We start from the raw sequence: 20446 nt of genomic DNA on the forward strand, positions 1-20446 counted from the left end.
CAACCACACATAGTCTGGCATGGCACCGCCTTCCACAAATTCCACCTGGAAGGTCACCACCATTCCGGCAGCAGCAGCCTGGAATGGTACCACCTTCCCCAACTAAAATACTTCAGAAGTCTGAGACCTCCCTCCAAGAGCCAATACTGAATAAGTCCCCCTCCTCCCAGAGTAACATTACTCCCACCAAATCACATGCCCCAAGCTACAACAAACAGAGCAGAATCCTGATCTTTCTTTCAAACACCGACATCCCTCCTGCCTAAAAACAGGGCAGGTGGGTGAGGCTTCGCTCCACTAGATCCTAGAAGAAAGAGGAAGCTAGTATCCCTCCTCCTAAGTACCCCTTACTTTACCCCTGGCCAGACATCACGTCCCTATGGGCGAGGGGCCTTTTGGCCTACCGACATGCGACCCCTTCCTTACAAGTTCAGGACTTTCTTTATCAATTTCATCATCATGTCTTGGGATGGGGCGATGAGCACATGACCGCGTGTGCATGCAGTGTGCGCACAATCCGGTGTGAACTGTTCTCTTATTATTTGTATATTTTAAAAAAAAAAGGGATTGAATCTCACATGTTTGATCTGTAATGAAGTTGAAACTATATACAGATTGACCTAAGTATGTAAGATTGTGAATAGAAGGGAGATGCAACCACCAAAGTTATCTCTCTTTATATATACGGCAGTAAAATGATTCAGAGACAAAGAGGGTCATTTTGTAGGGTCCGAAACGTGTTCAATCCATCTTCAGCCAAAAATGCCTGGAGGCATGCGACAATATAGAGTTGGAATAGTACCATCAAAAACTAGTGCCAAGTTTTCAAGTATTTTATATGTGAATCTTAATTTGTTAATGATGATATATTTGTTATATATTTATACTTTTTGAGTGTGCAGTGTTTTCGGTCAGCCTTATTGGGTGGGGGGGTTGATATTTGGCTGGGTGTAGTATTGGGGGTTTATGTTGTCCTCTCTTTTTGAGGCCATTATTTTTTCATATAATTTATTGGGTGTTTTAAAAACTTTTTTTGTTGTTTTGGGGTGCTCCCTTTCATAAATATTTTTAAGTAGAAAACATTTTGGTCCTTAAGCTGTGCGCAGGTGAATTTAAGAAGGGCACCGTAGATCTGGGAGAATTTGTATCCGTAGCAGATCGGCCGGTTCCTTTGGTCCGCTCATTTCAGATCAATCTCAAAAAGGGTGATTCACATTTCGCGGATATTATTATTATTATTATTACCAATACATTCTTGAGAATCCGCCAACGGATCGCTAAATCCGCAGATTGTATTCTACAAATTCATCCATGAGATGATGAATCCACCCAAATTTTACACTGCAGAGCAGATTTTGTTGGGGAAAATGCGTGAAAATCAGGGAAATGGATTTTGGGTGGATTCGCCTATCTCTAGTGAACAGTATACAGGACAATTTATGAGCAGAAAAACTGCATATACTGTCATTTTAGCTTCCCCTTACAAAACAAAACGCCAATGCGAGTCAATTTGAGATGAATTTATCTCCTGCATATTTGATCAAATCTGGGTTACATCAGAGTTACAATAAACAAAGGCGTCCCAATACACATACAATATGACACGTGATTCGCTGCATTACTACAGTGGATGTTTTGTCCGTATTTATTTTTTTTCTTAAAAGTATGGGCCATTCAATAATTTGGCCAAAACATTTCAAGCCTGCGATCACGTCCCAGTGCCACCCTATCCGCAGTTCCTACCCTACCTATTTTATACGGTGTATTTTGTATTTCTTTCTAGGGTTGCCAGGCGGCTTCTCCAAAAATACTGGACACAATGATGAAAGCCCCCCTAGCAACAGCCCTGCTCGGGGAAATCCTGCAGCCCCCCAAGCTGGTCAGGTCACTGTGTCCAGAAAAGAAATACTGGTATACACATACATGTCCAGTATTACCTCTCATTGTTTACTGGACTGAGTGTCCAAATACAGGACAGTCCGGTTCCATACTGGACACCTGGCAACTCTATAATTCCTCCACTGGAAAGAGAAAAGAGGCAACAAACCAATAATATGTTACATGGCTGCGCTGCCTAAGGGGTTAAGACCCAGTATACAATTGTTTATTGTTGTGTATGTGAAGTCACTTTCCCAGTGGCACTCCAATTGACACCAATGAATATACAAAATTGTGGTTGTGGGTTTTGAGCGTGCCAAGTCTGTGTGTCTTTGTACCAGGGTGAGTCCCCTGGCATGTTGTGAGGCAGGAGACCCCATGTGCAGAGCCTGATACGGGACTGAGGAGGTTAATACTAGTGCACGCTGCCTTAATGAATCTCCTCAGCTGCTTCATTAGGCCTTTAAAAAGCCTGTAGTACAGACTGCTAGGTCTCAGGCCAGGAAGGTACTGAACCCTGCACACAGACTTACCGAACCCTGCACACAGACTTACCGATCCCTGCACACAGCCTTACCGAACCCTGCACACAGGCTTACCGAACCCTGCACACAGGCTTACCGAACCCTGCACACAGACTTACCGAACCCTGCACACAGACATACCGAACCCTGCACACAGACTTACCGAACCCTGCACACAGACTTACCGAACCCTGCACACAGACTTACCGAACCCTGCACACAGACTTACCGAACCCTACCCCAGCGAAGGGAACTTGTTGGTAAGGGGCGTATCCCCCCAACCTGTAGATGGGGTGTATGGTGAAGTCTAGTCAGTGCTCCCTATGGGAGTTAGCCCTCATTTGTTTGTTTTCCTTTAACCGTGTTTTTGCTGAAATAAAGCTGTGTTTTTGTTATTTAAACACGCCGGCTAATAAAAACGTATTTTTTTTATTTCCCCTGAAAATCGTCTCCCGTGCGAAAAACCTCTGTACACTTCTCCTACAGTCTTACATACGAGTTACTCGACATGGCACATGTTTGTATGTTACAGGGGAGGTCAACTCCAGTCCTGAATGGCCACCAACAGATCATGTATCCTGGAACAGGGTCACGTGTGGTGTATGAATGGCTCCAGTTAGCTTAACTCATGTCTTCCCTCTTCCAAAGCAGAAGTCCTTTTGTCTTTCTTAACTTTATTGAAGGAAAGTCATAGGATGAAAGGTATTTGCAGATGTAGTGTGGCTAGAGAGTGCTTCTCTATATGACGTGCTAATATCAGGGTAAGACTGTGGTAAAAACAGAAAGGCCTGGCCAAGGGTGTTAGCAGGCAGGTACTGTACTCACTCAGTGTCTTGGGTGAAAAGGAAGTATATGGCATTCTGGGAACAGGAATAGTCTGAGGATGAGACCATCTGTGAATACAGACAGGGGTGTAAGGGAAACTCCACTAAACCAGGGGGATTAAGGGTTTGCCAAGACAACCTGGTTATGAGCTAACTGGAAACCCCAAATGCAACAAATGTATCGATTCCACAGGCACTGTGTGTTTTCAGAGCAAATATATGTGCAGCTGAAATAAGGAGCTGACAGGCAGAAGCTGCAAAGGGGGGGGGGGGGGGGGGGAGTAGGATAAACAGAATTATGAATCCTGTTCCAGGACGTCATGTTTTAGAAATATCACTGCTTCAGCACAGGTGGCTGTTGGTGGCCCTTCAGGACTGAAGTTGGCCACCCCTGGTCTACTACATTACACATCTGAGTGTAGAGTTACGCATCTGAGATCAGATTAGATGCATTGTAAGGAACCCCAAACCTCTCTAAGAGCGCATCTGAGATCAGTACTACATTACTGTAAAATAATAGTAATATATATGGTAATATAATATATAATAATAGTCTGGGCTACTAGCCGCGTTGGCGCTGACACAGTTAAACACATTTCTTCCTCGCGTTTCTGTTGTTTCTTTGGCTCGCAAACATCACAGGAGGGAATTGAGCTGCAAGTCATTCTTCTTTCTATGTCTGCAGCGGGCTCCTGCGCCGCTCTCAGTCATAAGCCAGAGGATGATGAAGTGTAGTAAGAATTGCAAAGCTTGCTTCTGCCCCATCAAAAAAAAAAACAGGTTCTGACCACTTGCTCTTAAAACTTTCACCGTTGACCCATCGAGCACCGAAATGCCTGCTGTTCCGGTAATTGGAGAAATGTTCTGCTGAACGTGTGGACATGCGTGTAAAGGGGCTCTATAAAACATTCAATACATTAAAAATTTAGACGTCGTTTCTTTTCTGTATTTGATATATGTCACGCAGGAACTCTTTATTAAATGTATATTGTATATCATTGTTGTAGCTTTGTGCTATAATTAGTCTGAACAATTGTGTAATTCAGGTGCTCTGAAGACACCCCAACAGGACAGGTTTTCAGGATATCCCTGCTTCAGCACAGGTGGCTCAATAAGAAAGTGGCCTTTGAGGATGGGAGCTGGCCACCCCTGTGTTAAACGGTTGCAAACAGGAGCAAGTTTAACTCGCTTCCTTTTGAGATTTTAAAAGGTTATTCATGAAAGTACAATAGTGCCGATCGTGCAGCTGCAACACAAAAACTCCCATTCAAAGTCTTAGCCACTGATTGAGCCACCTTTGCTGAAACAGGGATATCCAGAAAACCTGACATGTTGGGGGGGTCTTGAGGACTGGAGTTGAGAAACCCTGCTCTAGGAAACAAGTATTTTTGCCATAATATACAGGTTACGTCAACAGGGCCTCTTGGGTGCCAGGTACATCATAAGGGGTCTCTAAAGGGTTAAGGTTATTCCAAAAAATGCCTTATCTGTAAAGTAAGCTCAGTATAGGTTACAGAGAGTTTGCAGACTTAGCCGACATCACCACCAAAATCTTGAGGTGCCACTATTTTGGGGAGCCCCTGCTCAACCAACACTGTCTCCTAAAAAGTGGCTGATCTGAGTAATTGACAATGCTGCTTCGAGCATTGTTGTGGCCTTTCGGGTTACTGCATGTTCTTCCAGCAACAAACAACCACAAGAGATAAATCCAATGGAAATGACTAGTTTCCCGTAAGGTTTTGGCCATGTTAGAGCCAACAGAACCGCAGTTTTCATTAATAATGCCGGGTCACACAGTACGAGACCTAATGCCAAATTATCATTGATTGGATCTCAGCTTGCATGAGATGAAAATCCAGAGCTTCATAATGCTGGTGGTTTGATAATACAAGAAAAACGAGTTTGGAAAGTAATGGAGTTTTGCGCCACTCTTTATTAATTCATATTTGCGTACATTTAAGCAACAGTGACACCTACGTGGTCATTTCATTTTAAGAGGAACTACACCACGACACCCCCAGTTTGGGCAATTGGCCAAGTTTTGGGTCTACGGGACCAATATAGCTACTAGAGATTTCAAAACCTGAATGGTCTGTGGCTTCCGATTCTAACAGTAGTTACCTCTGCTTGCAATATTTATTTCTTTGAATTATTTGAACCATTGGTACCCTGGAGCCAGGCAGAGAGAGACACTATTATTCCAAGAACAACTTCCATTGTCAAATCTTTTCCCTGAGATCTGCTTAGCACTTAATCCTTTCGCTGCTCTATAAACGTACCCGGTTCGCCATTTGCCGAAGACCATCCTGATGAACCAGATACGTCGTGGTGAAAAGGCTAGATTTCTAGGTGATGATCGAGCAGGCGGCCAGATCGAAACTGGGTTGGAGCCCTGTCCACTTACATTTATGGCACAGTCATGTGATCAATACCGAAAGGGATCACGTGGCCACTAATGCCGGAAGTCTGGTGGCACTCTGGTGCAGGGTTTCCGGCAGCAAGAAGGTTAACTGTGTTAGTTTGACGGGGAAAAACATACATATTAGAGCGAGAATTCCCATTGTGTCTATTTTCGCGCGGAAATTTATACAGCAGGGATTGCCAAATGAAATTACCATCAATTACCGTTTTTCTATAGTTAACTTGTGAGAACTGGTTAATGTGTACAGTATAATGCAGGGATGGCCAACGCTAGTCCTCATGGGCCACCAACCGGTCAGTCAATGACTGACAACTGAGCCACCTGTGCTATAGCAGGGATATCCTTAAAACCTGACCTATTGGCGGCCCTTGCGGACAGGACATGGCCACCACCGGTCTAATGCATTGCCTTGCAATATTTCCCATTTTCACACTTAAAAAGGTCCCAATGTGTTGGTTACAGGTAGTCAAGCCGTGGCATTGTCTGGGAAGATGTAAAAGTGTTTAAAAAAATTCAATCTTCCTGCTTGACCACGTATCTTAAAGTGCCCATGTACGTGTCCCTGCTGTTTTTAAACAAACTGCTGAAATATTTTTCTTCTCTCTTTGATTCATGTCTCTACTGAAGTCATCTGTCTGTTCTTGAGATGAACAATCTTAATAATGACAAAAGAGCAGCACAGATAGCATCATTGCATTTTTCTTGGCCAATTCACCTGCTGTAGGAGGAATGTGTGAATTCAGTCAGTCCTCCAAAGTACATTCATTTTTAATAGCACTCCTCCCTCCCCTCATACTGTATATCATCTTCTACAACAGGCTTCAATAGTGCAGATTACAAAAGAAGTTTGTCAGATGCCATTATGCTGTTGCTCTTCTGCAAATGTGCAATTCCCTGAATTTGTGTTTTGCCTTAAGAAAAGTAGTTAATATACTGTATGTTCCTAGGACTCCTTACAATCACTTAACATAGAAATAAATCTTGCATTCAACCCTTGTAAGCAGTAAAAAAAAACACTGCTTGTTCTGTATTTTAAGGAACCCTGAAGGCACAGTGTTATCTGGTTTGAACATCTGGGTACATGTGAGATTGGTGTACTTGGAATTCATGCAAACGGAGATGGCTGACTTATACTGATAAAAGGTGAATGAGAAACTCTGCTTCTTCGGCCTTCATTAAAAATTGCCGTCGCTAATTGTAAACAACTTTGACTACCTCTGACAAGCATAATGTGAAAATCCCAGAAGCTCTGCTCTCTCATACGTTCCCTGGGATGGAAATAAGACTTCAATGGCATTGTGATCAATTCCAGAATGCTTTATCTTGCCTAACAATACCTATAGTCATTATATTTAGCAATGCTTGATCTTGATTAGGAATAATGGGTTATTCGCACACATTTTTAGTGTATCCATCTGTCTACAGACTTTCTGTGTTTGTTTTTTACAAAAACGGAATCACTGATTTGTTAAATTAAGGGCATCCTTTCAGTGTTCAAGGCTATTCCGTTTACAGTACTTCTGAATATTTATACAGTTTACTCGAATCCAAGTTTTTAACTCTTATGTAGAGATGGGCAAATTGTTTGGGTGAATTTGGATCTGCATAGTATTAGCCGGTTCCTTTGGTCCACAGAAAAATGGCGATCGCGTTTTGAGTATTTTTTTATTATTATTACTGAAACAGGGACATAACCCCTGTCTAAATTAGGCTTCAATAGAAAGCCTCTATAAGTCTCAAGAATCCACTAGGGAGCTGGTTAATTGCAGCCAAAGTCAATTAACCAGCTCCACCTGGTTAATCAGACAAGGGTAAAAACCTCCTGCTGGGAACAGACCCAGGGACTCTCTAGAGCACACAGGCATGGCTGTGTGCGGAAATAAAGAAACCAGGGGACCAGATATCTTTTCATGGACATAGAGGACCCAGGAACCTGGCACCCACCAGACTCAGACACCGCCACAAAGAGCCCCTGCTTACAAGTACTCCTTTAGACTTTGGGGTGATAGGTTGGTAAGGGGCTTCCCCCCCCCCCAAACTTGCAAATATGGACTGGGGAAGTGAGTTAACCCTTATACAGGGATAGGTGTTTGTTTCTTTGTATATATGTGTATATTGCCTTAAAACTGTTGTTTAAAGTGACGGGCTGAATAAAGCCATGGTTTAACTTCCCCCAAATTGGTCTCCCTGAGTGTATCTCTGCACGTCTCTTACAATTACCAATACACTGCGCAGACTACGCAACTTGTGGATGGATTTGTAGAATCCAATCCACGGATTTCACAATCCGTTGGCGGACTCTTGATAATCTGACAACGGGTGACTGGGTCCGCGGATTGGATTCTACAAATCCGTCCACGGGTTGTATCCAATGGCAGATTTTGTTGAATCCGCACGGATTAAAACCGACCAAATCCGTTTGTGAATTTTACACCGCGAAATGGATTTTTGAGGGAAAATGCTAGAAAATCCGGGAACTGATTTGGGCGGATTCGCCCGTCTCTACTCTTACGCCATAAACATTCTGGGATTTGCAGTTAGGTTTACATTAGCATAGTTCCTCTGAGAGCTACTATTGTGTCACAAAAAGTACCTAATTTATAGGATTTCTTTGCTTTAAAGAATCCTATGGTACTTGAGTATCACATAAGCAGTAGATACTAATCACCCTATTGGTTTCTGTAATATGTCAGCATTATTTAGCTGAGAACTACTGTACGTAACATGTTATCAAGATCTTTTATCGATTGCTGCTTTTCTGTGTCCGTGAGATTTGCTCACAAAAATACTCTTTGTTTTGCAGCTAAGAAACCAATGGAAGAAGAGGAGGAGAAGAAGCCTCTACTGACGAAGAAGAAAGTGAAGGAGTTGAGGGTTCTGGACAGTAAAACGGCTCAAAATCTATGTATGTATCCATTATACTTCCCACTTTATTTTATTCATTCACATTTTGTTCTGATATCTGCATTCCCAGTTGTGTTTCTAGGCACTTTGTAAAGAAATGTTCTTATTATTATCATTTATTTCTGAAGCGCCAACATATGCCGCAGTGTGGTACAATGGGGGTACAGAGCGATATAAATGACATAAACCGAGTTACAGATGTAGTAAGACTTGCTGTCCCCAGCACCGCGGACAAACAAGCAGAAGTCACCGGCATGGGGACAGTGTCTATCGCCATTGCGCTGCGGGGGGTCCATGCTTCTCAATGGGACCTTCTGCAGAGTTAATCCTTTGGTGCCACGACTAACTCATTTATTGAGGTGGCCCTAGAATAAGGAGGAGCGTTAAACATTCCTTACTCCTTGAGAATCTGACAGTCAAACGAAAGCAGTGTTTATGTACACTAGTTATAGGAGCTATAACCGTTAGAGTGCACTTATACCTGGCACATCATGACGACAATGCTCGTTGGAGACGTCAACCTGGTGGAAATGGAAGTTGTGCACCCTCCACTTCCTTTTCTGCCAGCTGGAGGGCAGCGGTGATCATGTGATCTGCAAGTGCTGGAGTTCTCATGGCACTCTGGTGCTGCTGGACCTCCAGCACTGTGTAGGCCAGAGGTCACCAACTCCAGTCTTCAAGAGCCACCAACTGGCCAGGTTTTAAGGATATCCCTGCTTCAGCACAGGTGGCTCAATCAGTGGCTCAGTCATTGGCTGAGTCGTCTGTGCTGAAGCAGGAATATCCTTAAAACCTTACCATTTGGTGGCTCTTGAAGATTGGTTTTGGCCACTCCTGGTATAGGTCACACTTCCACCTTTCCTCTACCTTCTATAGTAACCCTCCTTGCACATACTTAGTGGCCAACATTGAATTTAGTCTCTGTAGCCAAGACTGGCAGAAGAAGCTCTTCTCCTTTAAGAGTTCACTGTCTGGTTAGTCCACTTTTCATTATTCTTAAGCACATTTGTTATTAAGCACGACCTCTCTTCTTCCTTTTAATATTCAACAAATATGTTATTTTCATAGTCACAGGTCAAATATTTCGAGTTGTTAGAGCTGTCACTGCCCATGTACAGACAGTTCTATTAGCAACTGCATTTGTGATAATTGGACAGTTTTAGCAAATGATACAGTATTTCTTTGCAGTCACTTATTTAGGATGGAAGCTGGGGGGGGAGGGAGGGGGAGCTCATTGCTTGGGGAATAAACTTTTTAAACAACATTGTTTATAGCAGCTGCTTAAGAATTGCTGTTACTAGCAAATGTAGCTCTGTTTCCCCCTGAACACAAAAGCTACTAATGCTGTCCTACACCTGTTTGACTCACAGGAGCCTAAGCCTCCGCCACTGGGAGCCTGGGGTGATATACTTGCAATACTCTCGGTGCAACGCCTCCACCTGAGAGGGATCCCAAAAGAGTAGGAGGAGCCCCTCACAAGACACAATTCAATAATACACACTTGGTATAAAACAACAATAACCTTTACTGACATATGAATACTCTTAACGTTCTAATGTGGTTACTAATAATACAACTGCCCACGCACCATGCAAGTCGTAACCCTCCACCGTGTACCCTACACCGTGTCCACAGTCTGTGTAAGGCCCTTGGGCACTCTACCCATTTAGTGTCCACAGTATGACCCCCCATCCTTGTCCTGTGGTCAGCGCTGCCACTATGTGTATGTACTCTGGTTGGTGCACTTTATAACGATACCTGCCGGGTGCTCCAGCACCCGGGCCCGCTGATATCTTCGCAAAGATCCGCTGATCCATGATCTCCTCAGCGACGTCCTGGACTCCACTAGGGCTGTTGTCCATTAGGGGTGGTCTCACCCTGAAGACAGTCTCTCTCCCTCTCTGCTAGAATAGGCCTGGTCCCGGACCTTTCTTATCAGGATACTCAGCATCTGCTGTGTCCCCGACTCTCTATACAGTACTAATGGGGCAGGTTCCCTATCTCAGGGCCTGTCCCTAAAGCAACCACAAGCTTAAGTAATGGCTTAGGGGGGTTCTGGCCTAATGCATAGGCTACTGCCTCTCTGCACATGCACCTCCTTCCCCTATCCTCTCCTGGCACCTACTGACTGTGTGCGCTGAGCGTGCGAAATGTATCCGAGTCTCTGCAGGGGAACCCTGTCACACTATTGGCTGCTGTGGATTACATGTAACCGGCTCCTAAAGCTCATGGGACATGTAGTTCCCAGCGGAGCCTTTCCCTGCCTGGCTACTACTCTATAGTCGTCCTGCGCATGCAACAGTCTCGCGCATGCGCAACGAACAAGATGGCAGCGCCCTTAGCGTTCGGGCCCCCGCTGAGTCTACGGAGCACCGGAGCGCTCCCAGCATACTGCTCCCACCTTACTGATGCGCCGACGGGTCTGCCACTAACTCCGGCGGCACCCGCAACCACCCCCGCAGCGGAGGTGCCGAGTGGGGCCCAGGGGGAACCCTACTACACAAATATAAGACCAGTAGTAAAGGAGACTTACTCTGAGCCTATATAACCACACTACCATGCAGTAGGTGGCTGGCTTTTCAGTTCCCTGCATAAGGTTGTGCAAACGTTGCAGGGCTGGGACGGTTGCAGAGTTGGTAAGCTTTCCACGACCTATGGCTAGGCAGAGTGGCACATTGTGTGTGTGTGCCCTATTTGTAGTGTCAGCATTCAATCTAACTGTTTTAAAGAATATCAAAGTTAATCTAGCGGTTTTAGAGAATATTAAAGTAAAACATTAATTGAAGAGAAAAATGAGCATATTAAATGGCAATGCGCACTGACTTGCAGTAACGCTCAGCTAATCGCTTGCAAACTCTGAAAAAGGCACATTTTGTATGTTTTGCGACCTCTACTCTGACATAAGTGGTTAAATTAGAGCACGAGTGGCCACATCGGTCCTCAAGGGGCCACCAACAGGTCAGATTTTCAGGATATCCCTGCTTCAGCACAGATGTCTGCCATCTGTGCTGAAGCAGGGATATCCTGAAAACCTGGCCTGTTGGTGGCCCTTGAGGGCTGCACCCCTGAATTGGCGTGTGTGTGTGTATGTATGTATGTATGTATGTATGTACTGTACATGTAAATGTTGTAACAAAACCAGTGTTTATGTGTTTATTCAAAAAAGAATGATACCGGTCCTGAACTTGGACCTTTATTAAGATCTCAGTGATAAAGGTCGATGTCCTCTTCTCCGTTTTTATTTTATTGTATTCCACCGGATTACCGGCATCAACCTTTCGTGTGTGACCTCATTACATTTTATGGTATACAGTAGGTGTGTGTGTGTACAGTATATGTGAACACATTTTAGGTGTTTATTAAAGGGCTTTGATTACCATTGTCAATATACTGTATGTCATGTCTTTAGAATATACAGTATATTGATTTAATTAATGGACTTGTTATATTGCTTTGTGGCGTGTGTATGTGTGTATGTGTGTATGTGTGTATGTGTGTGTATGTATGTATCTATGTATATAAACTTTTACCCTTTTGCAACCGTTAACATCTGAGGTTTATTACCATATTGCTGTCTTTCACTCTCCGATGCATCAGGTCTATACTGTGTATTAATTTCTCATTAGCGTTCTTGTCTGGTTTCAGCAATCTTCCTGGGATCTTATCGCATGCCCTATGATGAAATAAAAAGCATCATTGTAGAAGTGGATGAAGAGAAGCTGTCAGAATCGTTAATTCAAGTAGGTTACACATCCTCCATCTTTCTCGCCGTTCATGCGCATTATCGTTCCTGCCTACTGTCATGTATACTGCACCAAATAATGATGGAAAATACACATGCAACATGGGTATAATATTCTTGATGTTAATGGTACCAGGGAGACTCTGCTCTAAAAAGCTTACAGATTATTTTATTCAATGGAATCAGCTTCCTACAGACAGACAGCAGTGTTTCAGTTAGTATTGATTATACTTCTTGTTGATTATGGTGTTTATATTTTCATACAATGCATCACATGACTGCTACTTTTTAACCCCTCGAGTGCCCCATTACGTAGCGACCACGTTATGAGGTCTGGCGCTCCAGGGACCCCATGAAGTAGTAGCTACACGATGCGTGTGCTTGCTAGGGGAGGTCACATCCATTGCCCCTGTAGAGTAATGAACGCATGGCGTCACCCGTGAGGATCGCGGCATGCCGCAGGGGCTGTGGCACACTGATCCTGCCGCCTCAATGACACTCAAAGGGTTAATACACATTGACCGAGGGAGGTCAAGAGGTAGGTAGGGAGATAGATTTGAATTGCAGTTAAAGCTGATCAAGCTCAGATGTCACTTTATCAAATCCACCGGCTGTTTAGCTCAAGGAAAGAGCTGCAACGAGCATGTCATAATGTATACTGAGAGGTTCGTAGCCACGGCTTCAGGGTAATAGGCACTATAATAAAGGTAAGGAAGGGGAAATTGTACCAACCGGGGGGTAGTTGCAGTGTCGGCCAGGGGGAGGCCCGCTTTGAACCGCGTATTGGTTCTGTGGCTATTCTTCTGCTGTGTTAACTGTCCCCTCGGTATGGGTAACCGGTGTGGAGTGCGCAAAAGTACTCACTAGGATTGCACCGTGTGCCGTTCCTCTTGGCTACGCCGGAGTCCCATGAAGCACATAAAATATCCGTGTCCCTGCCAGCGTCTCTCCAATCATGGAAGTCCACAAGAAAGGAAGAAAGATCCGAGTGACAGCGAGGCTACTCAAACTAGGGAACTCACCAGCCAAAAATTGAATAAAAAAACTTTAGTAAACTACATAAAAAATGTGGTATTGTTCCACATACAAAGAGCTCCTCCTCCCACGCGTTTCACACTGCTAGTGGTGCTTTTCCAAGGAGTACTTGGAAAAGCGCCACTAGCGGAATGGGAGGAGGAGCTCTTTGTATGTGGAACAATACCACATTTTTTATGTAGTTTAATCACGTTTTTTTATTCAATTTTTGGCTGGTGAGTTCCCTAGTTTGAGTAGCCTCGCTGTCACTCGGATCTTTCTTCCTTTCAAGCTCTGATGTCCCTGTACCAGGGGAAAGCCTGTTTACAATAGCTAGAGCTGTTGGGTGTCGGCCAGTCAGGGGCTAATCCCTGCTTGGAGGAAGGAATACTAATACTAGCTTAATCTAGCAAGGGGTTCAAATGGCAGAAAAGGGAACGGTTTATCTGCCTCTCTCTAGTCTGTGTACAGAGCACACGTGCATGTCCTTGACACCTAGGGACACCAGGACGTGTGGACCATATCCCAGTGTCCATGATGCCAAGGGACACCATTTATCTATATAGCTGTCTATAGATGTAAAGGGACTTTCATACACAGAACTTTGGGCTAGAAAAAGCCTGTAGTTTATGTTGCAGAACTTAGGCTAGGAAAAGCCTATACTTTATGTTGCTGAACTTAGGCTAGGAAAAGCCTACACTTTATGTTGCAGAACTTAGGCTAGGAAAAGCCTATACTTTATGTTGCTGAACTTAGGCTAGGAAAAGCCTATACTTTATGTTGCTGAAAACAACAGAATAAAAGCCTACATTATTTCCCCCAAAACAAGCCTCCTGTCTTCACCTCAGCATTCATCACCTACAGTCCCCCATAGATCCCATAGATATATAGTTTCTATCTTCTTTTTTTTTTTTTTTTTGGAGCAGGACCACTAACAATACACATTAAACTGCAAACTGCAAACCTTTCTGAGTCCAGTCTCATGAACGGAGGCCTGGTGCTATTTGTACCATTCATTGGTGATAAATTAGTAAATGCCTGTGTTGTGTGTTTCTGCACTATTTCATGAAGTGAATACAGAAGACAATATTACCTGGTATTCGGTTGTTCAATCAACACAACACATACTGTACATGAGGTCATTATCTGTATCCACTGTACAATCATCTAATTTAAAATGCAAATTAGGTGGTTACAAATTCTAGTGCTGCTGTTTTAATGCTTTTAAGATTTCTGAGATAAAAAAGTGTGGAAATGTAATACATCCATAAACAGATGCAGAGCTTGTTTTAAGACTTCGAATGATCCGCTTGGCAGATGGAAATGTTCCTCTGTTTGAGTCCAACTTACTTTTTGTTGTTGTCAGGCAATGATATTTCTTCCAATTCACAATAAAAGAGAAACAGATAGATTTAAGGTAATTAAATTGTCAAACTGTCAGGGATAGACTATATGTTACTGATAACTTGTTTCATCTTACAGTACAAAAACAAAAAAATATATATATATTTCAATTACTTTTTGATCTGCTCAGCTTAAAGCAGGGGGGGGCAACTCCTGTCTTCAAGGCCCACAAACAGGTCAGGTTTTCAGGACATCCCTTCTTCAGAACAGGTGGTGCAGTTATTGATTGATCCACCTGTGCTGAAGCAGGGATATCCTGAAAACCTGGCCTGTTGGTGGCCTTGAGGACTGGAGTTGGCCGCTCCTGGCTTAGAAAATAAAGGAGGTACTTTATGCAGGTGGACATACTGTAAGTAGCTGTTGTATCTCATTGATCTGTGGTCTCTTTTTGTAATATATTTGGTTGTTTTCAATAACCTACAAGTTTCCATTGCTTGGATGGTCTTAAGGACATGAGTGCAGTGCTGCTATTGATAACTGTACTGTATGTGTTGTAGGAAATATTAGATTGTATGTTGATACAATAAGATTAACTTGAAAGGCATTTGAATGTTAAATATATGTTAATTAATATGTAACCTGCCTCCTAAAGGGTTACTAGCAGAGTTAGTGCAGGCTAGGCCCGTCCTGGGTTGCTATGGGGATCCAGACGTCATGCAGGGGTATTTAAGGAAGAGAGACTATTCTGGAAGGTAAGGTTCCAGGAGGACATGAGGAGAGGAGCCTCAGGGAGAGTAGACACCGATGTTCTTAAGGTAATAGAATAGACCAGGCCGTCCTACTTTATGTTCTAGACAGGGACAGCAACTTTTGTCAGTTAGTATCCCTATGGAAGACTAAGGGAGTCCAAGATAAGTGCTAAGTATGAAAAGGCATGCGACAGAGGACCTCAGTAACGAGGAGTCCCGGAAGCCAGGGGATCATCTCGAACCGCGGATCTGCATATACATTCCTCTCAGTCTGAAGTGACAGTAACCATAACGGCTAAAGGTATTGGGTTACGTATATAGGACCCGCTAGGAACCCAAATGGGCCTAGTATTACCGAAATCATGAGGAAAGCGGTTCCACAACTATTAGGAGAGGGTGGGGCCGGGGTCTTATCACACTAAAGGAACAGGATATGTACCTTCATTCAAGTGTTAAGCAACGGCACTGATCGAAGCACACAGCACACAGCTCTCACAACACACTCTCACAGCACACTACACCACACCTCCCACTCCCCCTCCCTACCTTTGGTGTCGGCTGCTGAGATCGGAGCGGAGCTGGCATCAGGAGGAGGGGGGTGTCGGGAGGAGGGGGGGTGTCGGGAGGAGGGGGGGTGTCGGGAGGACGTTGGGGTGTCGGGAGGAGGGGGGTGTCGGGTGGAGGGGGGGTGTCGGGACACATGTGAGAGACGCAAAGGGGACCTCGCTACCCATTCAGCTTTCCGGATCCTCTCACACCGCAGGCCCAGATCTTCCTTCCCCAGTACTGCACCTCTCCTTACCCCGCACAAGCCGCCAGGTAAGGGACACGTCACTGCCAGGCAGGAGATGGATCTCATCTGGGATGGAGCCGCAGGGCCAGGAGGGAGGAGCCGGGCAGGAGCAGCTCGCTCACCGGCGAAGAGGAGGTGGCATAGCGGGTGTGTCACAGGTCGGTCCGGCCTACCTGTCACAAGCCCTGATAACCAGGCGGCCCTTGCAACCGGACCGGAGCGTCGATCAGGCGCGCGGCGGCCATTTTTTAAAAAAAATTAGCGCGACCCCGTTACTAGCGCGGTGGTCTCGGGGTGGACCCCGAGGACCGTGCTATAACGGGGTTTACCTGTACTTCTAGATTGTGTTTTGCTGGGTAGCTTTTAAATGTAAAGTGGAATTACATGAATAAATGAGATTATGGTGCCTTTTATAGTGATTGATTATTATGCATATACCCATCCAGCCAGACGCGGAACTAGGTATTTCTGCACCCGGGGAAAGTTCCGTCATCTGCACCCCAACCCCACCTGATGGTTGAAATTCAAGGGGAATATTCTCAAAGCTCCGAGATCGCCGTTCCGTGTGTTCGTACCTGGAAGCCCCATTGAAGTGAATGGGGCTTCCGGGTCAGACTGAACATAATGGCAATCTTAGGGTTTTGAGCATATGCCCCAAAAACTACAATAAATAGAATTCTGTGCCCCCTTTCAGTCTGTGCCCAAGGAAACTGCCCCGTTCGCCCAGCCTTTGTTCTACCTCTGCATACACCTACTATATACTGTCTCTTTATTCTCTGCAATAATAATAGTTATTATTTTTTACCATTAATATTGTATTATTTGCTCTGCAGGACAATCATAGTTTCCAACTTAACAGACGTTTCGATCTTTATTTTTAAGGATATACTGTAAGTTGACTTTCCCAATGGCATAAATATAATGTCTCTGGGTATCAAGCTGTAATCTCCCACTTCATGGGGCAAAGACTAAAGCCAGACACCTCTTCCCTCCACATGTTTTACCTCCGTTAGTTAGAATGCAATTGGCTCAAACCGCTGAATTGAGGAGTTTATACTTCAACCAATGAGTAGGAAGTTTTATCTCGCAAGCACAGAACAGAGATTTAAAGCAGCAGTTCAAGCTGCCGTTTAAAAAGAAAAAAAAATGCCCTCAATACAATGCGCACAATGATAAGTAATTAGCTAAGTTGCTGATCGATTGGTGAAGAGTCTGCTCGGGGGTTCATTAAATGGCTATCAGTACAGCAGAAGAGGACCAAAGATGCAAAGTTCTGTGGGGAAGATCATGTGACCAGGCAGTCACTAGATACAATTGTTGCCCTGCTAGAGAGAGGAAGGGGATGTGACTTTGTAAATGGTTGCTATAGAAACAATAAATGCTTGTTACACTATAATACATTAAAAATGTCATTCAGAGTTGTTTAAAAAAATGCTACATGTATTTTTTCATACTACAGAACTGATTTTTTTTTTTTTTTTAAAACAAGCGTTAAATGCAGAAAAACAAACAAATACAAAAGGATAGGTTTAAACAACTATTTTCTGAACCAGTTTGAATTAAGAATTTACATAATAGGATTTTACATAATCAATCTGCCAATCAAATGAAAATAATTTAACTTTTAAAATTAGCCAATTTCTCTGCTGATATTAGTACTTGATAACTGTAATGACCTGCAACAGATAGGAAACTGAGAAGTATGCCCTGATAACCAGCTCCAGGAGTAAAGGCTGAAATGCAGGTCATTCCCAAGTGGGGGGCTGAACTAATGCTCTGAAAAGCCCTGGAAAGTTTGAAACCCACTTTTATAGCAACTGTTAGTGATAAAAGATTTAATTGATCCAAGATCCTGAGAACATTAGTTCATACTGTAGCTTAATGAACTTGAATCCAAACCCAAACTTCTGGCCATCACTCAAATTGGGACACCCTATATCTGGGATGAGGACTTCAAAAACTAGATGCCAACTGGGCCCAACCCCCGGGATGCTTTAACTATTGCGGCTACTTAGGCCCAACCATATAGCTGGCGTCTAGTGTCCACCTGTAAGTGTTCCACTTAGGGTTGCCACCACTCTGGGTTTGACCCAGAGACTATGGGTTTGGGCCACGTATCTCCGAGCTAGGAGTTTATCTTGCAATCTCCGGGTAGCGGTGGTGTGTGGCGGCGTTTCCCGGCATCCTCCGGCATTGTCTTGCATCTCCTCCTGCAACTGCCGTCAAATGGCGCCGCATTGCTATGACAAAGGGACGCTATGTGATGTCACACGGCGTCATGATGCCATGGCAATGTGGTGTCACGTGACGCCCCGGCGTCATAAGGCGTCCCGTTGTCATAGCAACTTGACGCCGCGTAACATTGTGGCGTCACGTAGCGTCCCGCAGCCATGTTGCTGGAAGATGCAGGCGGATGTCCAGAGGATGCCAGGAGACGCTGCACGTCGCCGGTAAGAGATACCATTTTTACATTCATCTTCGGGTTAGCCTTCAGTAGAAAGTGGCAACCCTGTTTCCAATCCAGGGTTTTCCTTGAACTTGCCCTTATGTGGCTGCTTTAGCCATCTTGGTTCCTTGCAAACCTCTTCCTGCAGTCAGGAATTGGATGCACCTGTCATCATGGGCGTCCGCAGGGGGGGCAAGGGGGGGCAAGCCCTGGATCCTGGGCTGCCAACAGCGGGGGACAGAGGGCACTGGCGTGACAGGATTTAGCGCGCTCACGATGTGCAAGAAAGCGCGCGCGTATCTTCCCTGCTTCCCCCCCCCCCACCTGGGACCCCCCCTTCCTCCCCCCGAGCCCGCTCACAGCCGCTCGCGGCACTTCCTGTGCCTGCTGCTAGTGAGCGCGTGACTGTCCGTGACGCAGAATCTTCCCGCTCCTCTACTGGTGGCTGCGCAGTGTCCCCCCTTCTTCCCCGGGTCTCTGTGGCTGCCCACCCGCCCAGGGTGATAGTAGGTAGGTGCAGGGGTGCGGCCGCCAGGGGGGGGGGGAGTTGCCTCCTGTCCTGTTGCTCCCTCCTGCCCTGGTGCTCCCTCCTGCCCTGGTGCTCCCTCCTGCCCTGGTGCTCCCTCCTGCCCTGGTGCTCCCTCCTGCCCTGGTGCTCCGCTCCCTCCTGCCCTTTTGCTCCGCTCCCTCCTGCCCTTTTGCTCCGCTCCCTCCTGTCCTGGTGCTCCGCTCCCTCCTGTCCTGGTGCTCCCTCCTGCCCTGGTGCTCCGCTCCCTCCTGTCCTGTTGCTCCCTCCTGTCCTGGTGCTCCCTCCTGTCCTGGTGCTCCGCTCCCTCCTGTCCTGGTGCTCCGCTCCCTCCTGTCCTGGTGCTCCGCTCCCTCCTGTCCTGGTGCTCCGCTCCCTCCTGTCCTGGTGCTCCGCTCCCTCCTGTCCTGGTGCTCCCATCCCCCGTCCCCTTGGTGTGGAAGATGAGCGCGGGGGCGGGTAGTGGTGATGCACTTCTGGCTGGTCGGATCGCCGGACTTCCACCCCCCCTCCTGTCCCCAGGCACTTACATCCGGCACTGCATCTCTTGCTCCACTTTGTGTGTGTGTGTGTGTCTGTCTGAGGCTGTGTGTGTGTGTGTGTGTCTGTCTGAGGCGTGTGTGTGTCTGAGGCTGTGTGTGTGTGTGTGTCTGAGGCTGTGTGTGTGTGTGTGTGTGTCTGAGGCTGTGTGTGTGTGTGTCTGAGGCTGTGTGTGTGTGTGTGTGTGTGTGTCTGAGGCTGTGTGTGTGTGTTTGTGTGTTTGTGTGTGTGTGTGTGTGTGTGTGTGTGTGTGTGTGTGTGTGTGTGTGTGTGTGTGTGTGTGTGTGTGTGTGTGTGTGTCTGAGGCTGTGTGTGTGTATCTGTCTGAGGCGTGTGTGTGTGTGTGTCTGAGGCTGTGTGTGTGTGTGTCTGAGGCTGTGTGTGTGTGTGTGTGTGTGTGTGTGTGTATGTGTGTGTGTGTGTGTGTGTCTGAGGCTGTGTGTCTGAGGCTGTGTGTGTGTCTGAGGCTGTGTGTGTGTGTATGTGTCTGAGGCTGTGTGTGTGTGTCTGAGGCGTGTGTCTGAGGCTGTGTGTGTGTGTGTGTGTGTCCGAGGCGTGTGTGTGTGTGTCTGAGGCTGTGTGTGTGTGTGTGTGTGTGTGTGTCTGAGGCTGTGTGTGTGTGTGTGTGTGTGTGTGTGTGTGTGTGTGTGTGTGTGTGTGTGTGTGTGTGTGTGTGTGTGTGTGTGTGTGTGTGTGTGTGTGTGTGTGTGTGTCTGAGGCTGTGTGTGTGTGTCTGTCTG

General features: G+C 45.6%; 1 protein-coding gene across 6 annotated transcripts in view; it reads left to right on the forward strand.

The window, feature by feature from the left end:
• Window positions 1-20446, forward strand: part of DIAPH2 (diaphanous related formin 2) — a 1317111-nt gene that overhangs the window by 660379 nt on the left and 636286 nt on the right. For all 6 annotated transcript variants that reach the window (XM_075572809.1, XM_075572806.1, XM_075572807.1 and 3 more), the window contains 2 exons: window positions 8452-8553; window positions 12198-12292. In XM_075572809.1, coding sequence (XP_075428924.1) covers window positions 8452-8553; window positions 12198-12292 — 197 coding nt within the window. The remainder of the gene's footprint in view (window positions 1-8451; window positions 8554-12197; window positions 12293-20446) is intronic.

This window comes from Ascaphus truei, chromosome 16 (genome assembly GCF_040206685.1).
Source record: "Ascaphus truei isolate aAscTru1 chromosome 16, aAscTru1.hap1, whole genome shotgun sequence".
Taxonomy (NCBI): Eukaryota; Metazoa; Chordata; class Amphibia; order Anura; family Ascaphidae; genus Ascaphus; species Ascaphus truei.